At 45.2% G+C, this 9,620-nt stretch overlaps 1 protein-coding gene across 6 annotated transcripts in view; it reads right to left on the bottom strand.

Annotated features, from left to right (window-relative positions):
• LOC106591006 (jumonji domain-containing protein 1C) overlaps positions 1-8,237 on the bottom strand; it is a 258,958-nt gene extending 250,721 nt beyond the window's left edge. For all 6 annotated transcript variants that reach the window (XM_045687409.2, XM_045687423.2, XM_045687397.2 and 3 more), the window contains exon 1: positions 7,837-8,237. In XM_045687409.2, the coding sequence (XP_045543365.2) occupies positions 7,837-7,998 (162 nt within the window). In that variant the 5' untranslated portion in view covers positions 7,999-8,237. The remainder of the gene's footprint in view (positions 1-7,836) is intronic.
• Between the last annotated feature and the right edge of the window lie 1,383 nt (positions 8,238-9,620).

Genomic DNA, 9,620 nt, shown 5'->3' on the forward strand with positions numbered 1-9,620 from the left:
CTGTTAACGGTCAAGTTTCCCCACCGCTGTCTGGAACCCATAGAACACTGCCAGCGTTCCCGAGCTCCAAACAAATCATTCTGTTTCACACCAGAGAACAAACCTTGAGCTCTAAAATGTAAAGGGCCACTTGTTGTTCCAGATGTCTAGTCCAGGTCCTTCAGGCTAGATAACCTTCAGGACGCCACAGTAAACATGACGAAAAGAGAGAAAATACAATAGACTTTAGTGATCTGTGTGTGTGAACTTTAAAAGTAGGCTAGGGCTGCTTTCAGAATACACACCATATACTAGGGTTGTTTGGAAATCGCTAAAGGATTAAAAATTACATCAAAACGATTAACATTTTTGTAGCTGCTTTAAGGAAATACGTGCATTCAAATTGTGCAATACGTTAGGAGATACAGTAGATCACATTCCTCATTTCACCTGTCACATTATGTTACATTATGAAGCTTCCCATAGTTCCCCAGAACAGCTGGGCCAGTCACATTATGAAGCTTCCCATAGTTCCCCAGAACAGCTGGGCCAGTCACATTATGAAGCTTCCCATAGTTCCCCAGAACAGCTGGGCCAGTCACATTATGTTACATTATGAAGCTTCCCATAGTTCCCCAGAACAGCTGGGCCAGTCACATTATGAAGCTTCCCATAGTTCCCCAGAACAGTTGGGCCAGTCACATTATGTTACATTATGAAGCTTCCCATAGTTCCCCAGAACAGCTGGGCCAGTCACGTGTTTGTTAGTAAATAGCACAACGGGAGAAAGCGGGAGCAGGTAGGTCCAGCTTCCTATTGACAGGGGCGGCGCGGCGCGTTGTCCTATTGACAGGGGCGGCGCGGCGCGTTGTCCTATTGACAGGGGCGGTGCGGCGCGTTGTCCTATTGACAGGGGCGGCGCGGCGCGTTGTCCTATTGACAGGGGCGGCGCGGCGCGTTGTCCTATTGACAGGGGCGGCGCGGCGCGTTGTCCTATTGACAGGGGCGGCGCGGCGCGTTGTCCTATTGACAGGGGCGGCGGCGCGTTGTCTTTTTTGCTTCAGAGTGATGGGGGAGTGAAACTATAGAGTCCCTTCAGGCCTCCTGAGTAGAGCAGCAGTCTAAGGCAATGGAAACTATTATGGACTACAAAGGGAAGCCCCAGCTGCGAGGTGCCCAGTGACACAAACCTACCAGACGAGCTAAATTACTGACCATAGTTTTGATGTCTTCACTGTAATTCTACAATGTAGAAAACAGTAGAAATAAAGAAAAACCCTTGAATGAGTCAATATACAGTACCTTGACTGGTACTGTATACATTACCTCAATTACCTCCCCTAACCTGCGGCCAATGGGCTTTTACGCATTTTTTGGCGCCCCCCTTGCGTACAAAGTCGGTAACACTGTGAATCCCAGGATGAGAGGACTAACCTTTGATGATCTTCATCAGATGACACACCTAGGACATTATGTTATACAATACATGCATGTTTTGTTCAATCAAGTTCATATTTATATCAAAAAACAGCTTTTTACATTAGCATGTGACGTTCAGAACTAGCATACCCCCCGCAAACTTCCGGGGAATTCGCTAACAATTTACTAAATTACTCACGATAAACGTTCACAAAAAGCATAACAATTATTTTAAGAATTATAGATGCAGACCTCCTCTATGCACTCGATATGTCCGATTTTAAAATAGCTTTTTGGTGAAAGCACATTTTGCAATATTCTAAGTACATAGCCCAGGCATCACAGGGCTAGCTATTTAGACACCCAGCAGGTTTAGCACTCACCAATATCAGATTTACTATAAGAAAAATTGTCTTACCTTTCCTGTTCTTCGTCAGAATGCACTCCCAGGACTTCTACTTCAATAACAAATGTAGGTTTGGTCCAAAATAATCCATAGTTATGTTCCAACAGCGACGTTTTGTTCGTGCGTCCCAGACACTATCCCAATGGTAAATAACGATCGCGCGCACGGCGCATTTCGTGACAAAAGATTTCTAAATATTTCATTACTGTACTTCGAAGCATGTCAACCGCTGTTTAAAATCAATTTTTATGCCATTTTTCTCGTAAAAAAGCGATAATATTCCGACCGGGAATCTGCAATTAGATAAACAGCCGAAGGAAAATATATCACTGGGTCAAATCGGCCACGCGCCTAATTCCATTGTCCTCTGATGGGCCACTTGGCAAAGGCGATTATGTGTTTCAGCCTGAGGCTGCCTCGTCATCGTTCAGGTTTTTCCCAGGCTCTGAGAGCATATTGGAGCCCTAGGAAATGTCACGTTACAGCTAAGATCCTGACTCTTCAATAAACAGACGCAAGAACAACAACAACACCTTGTCAGACAGGTCACTTCCTGCATGAAATTTTTGCCTGCCAAATGAGTTCTGTTATACTCACAGACACCATTCAAACAGTTTTAGAAACTTTTGGGTGTTTTCTATCCATATGTAATAAGTATATGCATATTCTAGTTACTGGGTAGGAGTGGTAACCAGATTAAATCGGGTACGTTTTTTATCCGGCGGTGTAAATACTGCCCCCTAGCCCTAACAGGTTTTAAGTCAATATTTAGACAGAGCTCCAGATACGACCCAGTGTGTCAGACCAACCCCAGGAGATTCACCGGTTGTTGTCCAGCTGACAATAACTTTGTGCAAGTAAAAACAGGTACTTTGTCATTCAAGGGTTTTGGATGTGTCAGACCTGTAGTAAATCATATTACTAGCACAATCTGTCTCTGTCATTGTTAAAAACAGAAACCAAGCCATTGGAAACAGACTGCTAGACCCACTACAGGATGTATGAATTCCTGTGTGCTTCTCTTTAACATGTCAAATCACAGCATAGAAAATGTCCCTGTGTGCTTTTCAGCAAGGTCATTGCACCACATGGCATGTGAAGGCCCTCCAGTCAGTGAAAGGAAGTACAGTGGTGCGCTAACCAGTGACACCTCCACTCCGCCCCCCCCAGGCACCTCCACCCCACCCCCAGCCCACGGTCCCTGGTCAACAGTAGTCCACCAGCCCACGGTCCCTGGTCAACAGTAGTCCACCAGCCCATGGTCCCTGGTCAACAGTAGTCCACCAGCCCATGGTCCCTGGTCAACAGTAGTCCACCAGCCCATGGTCCCTGGTCAACAGTAGTCCACTACATAGAGAATAGGGATCCATTGGGGAGACACACGATGCTAACGGCAGGAAGGGAAGCAGCGTACAGGACAGAGGCAGGACACTAACAACAACATGGTTTGATGGATCTTCAGAAAGACTAGCTCATATTTCCAAACAGATAGACTAAGCATTACACAAGTGGGAGCAATAAAACAGGAAGTGGAAATTATTTTCAGTTCTGCTACAGTTAGATAATATTGCAGAACGATATGATATTGGTCATGCAGAAGGATGACCTGGATTTACAATGAAAACAAAGCCAAGTATCCTTCATGAAGTAACAAGAGTTAACTTGTTTAGGTCCTGGTTGGTTTAATTACTGAAGCATTCCAGCAGGCTCGTCAAATACACACTCTGCCACCACAGAGAAAACGGCTCAAACACCACCGTGTTTTTAATATCAGCTGCCAAAACATTTTCAGTGGAGCCGTTTGACTAACATACCGTTTATTTGATTTGTGAAAGTATGTCCTGAAAAACTAATATACAGTTGGGTCTAAACCAAAGACATCTGGTCAAATTCAACAAGAGCAGAGCAGAGAGAACAGGGTCAGTACAGAGATGGGGTTGGAAGGTCTGGGGCAGACTGGGCCGTCTCAGAGAGAACAGGGTCAGTACAGAGATGGGGTTGGAAGGTCTGGGGCAGACTGGGCCGTCTCAGAGAGAACAGGGTCAGTACAGAGATGGGGTTGGAAGGTCTGGGGCAGACTGGGCCGTCTCAGAGAGAACAGGGTCAGTACAGAGATGGGGTTGGAAGGTCTGGGCAGACTGGGCCGTCTCAGAGAGAACAGGGTCAGTACAGAGGAAAACACAGCCTACTAACTGGGCATAAAGACCACAGGGTGATAAGCAGGTATTTTCTGGAGGAAAGGAGAGAAATCATGTGAAAAACAGAAGTGTAAATGATGAAGGATGGCCTTACATGATGTAGCAATCCTTTATATCAGTCAACAAACACAGACGATACATGACATGTTGGCTAGCCTATATGATAAAACGTACCATAAATACTCTAGCTTGATGCTATATCCAACACTGGCCTTTGTCCTTCTCATTAGGTTAACATGTCTAAGAGTGCAGAACAGACCATGTTAAATAGGATCTGATTGTGATCGTGTCCTGATGTGGAGCAGGGAAGATGTTAAGCAACGTGGAGCTGACTAGAGCTGGTGAACTCAGAGGAACTGTCATTCACATGGCTAAGCCGCTGTTGCTATAGGATACAGTCCAGCCATTGGTGAAAGAGAGTCTCTGTGTGTGTGTGTGTGTGTGTGTGTGTGTGTGTGTGTGTGTGTGTGTGTGTGTGTGTGTGTGTGGTGTGTGTGTGTGTGTGTGTGTAAACCCACTCCTAATGAGAACTCTGCTGTCTGAAATATCAAAGTACCAAGCCAGTGACTCACACTGCTACAGAATAAACAAGGCCAATCGACAGGCAGAGTAATACACTGTCAGGAAAGTACAATGTCTAGGGCAGGTTTTAAAGAACCATTATGTTAATTAATACTATGTACCAACAGTGTAGCAACAGTAAATAAGACAATAGCAATTTGAATCAGAAACATTTAGTCCAGTAGATTTATGACACATTCTAGAAACCACTAGTAGACGTCTGAAACAAGCAGTAGAGGTGTAAATAAAGCTCTATAGTCCTACGACATCAAACACATGTTTCCATCTACTGGCCAACTCAACAGGACCCAATGATTCCAACATGTATCTGACTGGAAACAGGAAGTGGGTCAAACTCCAGGTTACTGAGACCACCTGGTCTACAGCCTACCAAGATAACTAAACAGGTTCTTTATAGGAGGACGTGTTTAAAAAAGGTATTTATGGATTATGGACACACAGTTACGGCAGCACACAGAGTTACTGTTTATCCAAACAATCAATTCCTTCCCACGGTTACACTAATTAAACTCTTCACTGCAGAGGGTGGGGCTATGCAGACATTTGAAGAGCGTGTATTGTGAAAGACATGTCTTGATGTTTATACTATGCTTTGTGTTCAGTTCTCTATTTCTGTCTGTCTTCATAGTGTCCTTCAACTGTCTGAAACAAAATGTTAGAATCTGGTGAAGAGGGACAGAGCGTTAATTACTGATTACCAGGGCCGTACTGGTGGTAGTAGGAATCATGTCAACATATTTTCCCCAACACTATATTAACAATAAATGTTATTGTCATGACCTAAGTTAGGGATTTAATCTAGGAGAACTATTAGACCTACGTTGGAAAGGCATTGTCTGGTAATCACCGGCTGTGGAAATGTAGTGCTAGCCTAGTCCGACACCCGGCTCCCCCGGCTCGGCCTCCTGACAGGAGCGCGGAACCCCGGCTCAACCCCGGCTCGGCCTCCTGACAGGAGTCCGGAACCCGGCTTTGCAATCTGAAAACCAGAGAGAGCCTACTGTCATAGAACACAGACATGGCTGCCTTATGTTGTGGTATCGGTGGGGGAGGGGGTGCTGCTGGCCACCACCAGTCTCATGTTACATTCTGTCTCCTAGGGCAACAAAATAACACGTTCATTTCAAGTACCGTTATTGTCAGGGTAAAATGTTTGGTGTATTCTCTCTGAAACAAAAGGTCATTAAAATAACTAGCTGGCCTACATGCAGTATTGTTTTAACAGTGATAAGAATGAATGAGTGTAGACAAGGTGTTTGTGTTCAGATCCTACTCCTAAAAACCATACAGTACGGCATGTTAATTCTCCCACACACACAGTACTCTGAACCAAAGACTTATAGAAGCTATTGTTGGCACAACGGTGTGTCACAGCCTAGCTAGCTACACGTTTACAGATTCCCAACTCAGCAACACACAGCCAGACAGGCCTCTATTCACAGTGGAAAATTCTTTCCCCTGGCCCAGTCAGTTAGTGCCTATTAGCAGCTCTCTCTGCCTGCTCCAATTGGTGCCCTCAGGCCACATGCCTGAAAACAAACTATCATACTGTACAGTACACACTGAGAAATACAATGGGCTGCCTGCACCACGGCCCTACACCATTCTTCTCAATGGGCTGCCTGCACCACGGCCCTACACCATTCTTCTCAATGGGCTGCCTGCACCACGGCCCTACACCATTCATCTCAATGGCCTGCCTGCACCACGGCCCTACACCATTCATCTCAATGGCATGCCTGCACCACGGGCTACACCATTCATCTCAATGGGCTGCCTGCACCACGGCCCTACACCATTCATCTCAATGGGCTGCCTGCACCACGGCCCTACACCATTCACCTCAATGGCCTGTCTGCACCACTCCATTCACCTCAATGGCCTGTCTGCACCACTCCATTCACCTCAATGGCCTGCCTGTACCACGGCCCTACGCCATTCATCTCAATCCAAAAGAGGGCTGCATTGTTGATGCATATAGAGAGTCATGCTGCCGCTGGACTTAACTCCTCGCCTGCACTTCTATAGACACTGACTGACAACTACAACGCAGGACACTGGAATGTACTTCCCTTCATGTATTCATGCTTGTCTTGCATATTAAATTGCGCTCACTAATATGATATAGCTCATTATTGATAGTCATCTTGGTGCCATAGTCAAATTATTTCTAAACGATAATGCATTTTTTGGTCATCCAAAAATCAAATACAGATTATGAGCGTAAAAACAACGTAAAGACCAGTAAAGGCAGCCAATTTTCTTAGAAAATAGTGCATTGACCAAGCTACGTTAATTACAGCAGTAGCAGGCGAGCTTTTTAGTGTAATTGTGTTGCTATTCTAGCTACTGACACTAGTACAATGGCTGTTGTGTGTGACATGATGATCTAATGTTAAATCCTTGTGTTCACTCAGCTGTTCATTCCTGGCTAATAAAACTGGGCCAATGTAAATGCAACTATTCATTTAGCTGGCTAACTGTCAGACAGTATTTATGTAGGCTACATTAGCAACACTGCTGCACTTACCATTAGTAATCTAGCAACAACAACAACAAAAACGATAGTGTGTTTTTTTTTTACATGGACCCTATGATTTAGGACAAATCTGGAATGATTTACCTATTTATCAAGCACATTGTAAATGTTTTGTCCTCTATACAACTGGTGTCCATGCCAGGACTTAATATGCACTTTAGCTTCTAGCTAATTACTGTACAAGTCATGGAATTTCAGCCTTGATGTTTAAATCCTGGAACGGGTCGCTCGAGCTGTGCATGTAACGGTCGACTCGTCGTTGGCTAGCTAGCTAATTTAAATCACAGCTCAATGGTTCTCACTATTACATTTAACATTAATATGATTTTTTTATGGGAAACCGGGCCCAGCTATCTCTGTTAGCTATCTCGGGTTTATTTGCTCTTAGAATTCTCTGACATTGCTGACAAGCGCCCTACTAACGGCCAGATAACGTTAGCTTAACTAGCTAACGTTAGGTTTACGTTAGATAGCTCAAGACTAACGTCTGACGTTACTGCCAAATATTAATTATAAAGGATAAAAAGCTACATTTAACTCATACAAAATACATTAGCTATGTATTTGTTATAACTATATGCCAATAGCGACTGAAAACCAGCGAGCTAACGACGTTAAGCAGCTAACTTCAGTTTTCCAAAGCCAAACCAACACCAAATGCCTCATCCGTCCTAGTCAGACAAACCATTAAAAAAAAGAATAGAATTCCTTACCGTTAACTCTGAATTGTTGTTGTCTCGGTGAGTAACGGCTCGGATGACCCCAGCTCGCCAGCCCCAGCGCCCGATATCCCCGAGATCCAGCGGCTCGTCTCCACTGACACAGAGGAACCGCTTCCCAACCAGCTCCGGTCGCGTTTCCACCGCCATGGCCATCCACTGAGAGCGGAAAACAAAACAAAAAGAACCTCGAAAATGTTAACACCGACGCCCTATCTATCTGACATGTACTACATTAAACTGTACTAAAAATTCCAACCCCCAAAAAATTTAACAAATCAACTAAAAGTGTTATTTGGTCTTTTAAAAGTGTAGCGCAACAAGCCGGGGGATTTAAATTCCTTGCCGTGTCCACCCGTAAACAGTCGTTCTTCAGCTCCGTGGAAATGAACACTGGAACACATCACTGCCATGGTAAAACAGGGTATCCCTCCGCTCCCCGAGGCAGACAACCGTGGAAAACCGCAGTAGCAGACTTCTCCATCCGCCAGACACAGATCCATTCTCTACCACTGTTACCTTACAGTGAAATGCTTACTTACAAGCCTTTAACCAACAATGCAATTTTATTAAGAAAAATACGTTAAGTAAAAAAAATTAATAATAGATAAGTAAAAAATAAGAATTAAAAGTAACAAATAATTAGAGAGCAGTAGTAAAATAACAATAGCGAGGCTATGTATAGGGGTACCAGTACAGAGTCAATATGCTGGGGGCACCGGTTAGTCAAGGTAATTGCACTAATATGGACATATGGGTAGAGTTAAAGTGACTATGCAACAGATAATAAACAAAGAATAGCAGCAGCGTAAAAGGGGGGATGGGCAATGCAAATAGCATTTTGATTAGCTGTTCAGGGGTCTTATGGCTTGGGGGTAGAAGCTGTTGAGAAGCCTCTTGGAACTAGACTTGGCACTCCGGTACCGCTTGCCGTACGGTAGCAGAGAGAACAGCCTATGACTAGGGTGGCTGTTGTCTTTGACAATTTTTTTGAGCCTTCCTCTGACACCGCCCGGAATAGAGGTCCTGGATGGCAGGTAGCTTGGCCCCAGTGATGTACTGGGCCGTACGCACTACCCTCTGCAGTGCCTTGCGGTTGGAGGTCGAGCAGTTGCCATACCAGGCAGTGATGCAACCATTCAGGATGCTCTCGATGGTGCAGCTGTAAAACCTTTCGAGGATCTGAGGACCCATGCCAAATCTTTTCAGTCTCCTGAGAGGGAATAGGTTTTGTCGTGCCCTCTTTATGACTGTCTTAGTGTGTTTGGACCATGATAGTTTGTTGGTGATGTGGACGCCAAGGAACTTGAAGCTCTCAACCTGCTCCACTGCAGCCCCGTTGATGAGAATGGGGGCATGCTCTGTCCTCCTTTTCCTGTAGTCCACAATCATCTCCTTTGTCATGATCATGTTGAGGGAGAGATTGTTGTCCTGGCACCACACGGCCAGGTTTCTGACCTCCTCCCTATAGGCTGTCTCATCGTTGTCGGTGATCAGGCCTACCACTGTTGTGTCATCAGCAAACGTAATGATGTTGTTGGAGTCGTGCCTGGCCGTGCAGTCATGAGTGAACAGGGAGTACAGGAAGGGACTGAGCATGCACCCCTGAGGGGCTCCTGTGCTGAGGACCAGCGTGGCGGATGTGTTGTTACCTACTCTTACCACCTGGGGGCGGAAGTCCAGAATCCAGTTGCAGAGGGAGGTGTTTAGTCCCAGGGTCCTTAGCTTCGTGATGAGCTTTGAGGGCACTATGGTGTTGAACGCTGAGCTGTAGTCAA

This window comes from Salmo salar, chromosome 01 (assembly GCF_965601325.2).
Source record: "Salmo salar chromosome 01, fSalSal1, whole genome shotgun sequence".
Taxonomy (NCBI): Eukaryota; Metazoa; Chordata; class Actinopteri; order Salmoniformes; family Salmonidae; genus Salmo; species Salmo salar.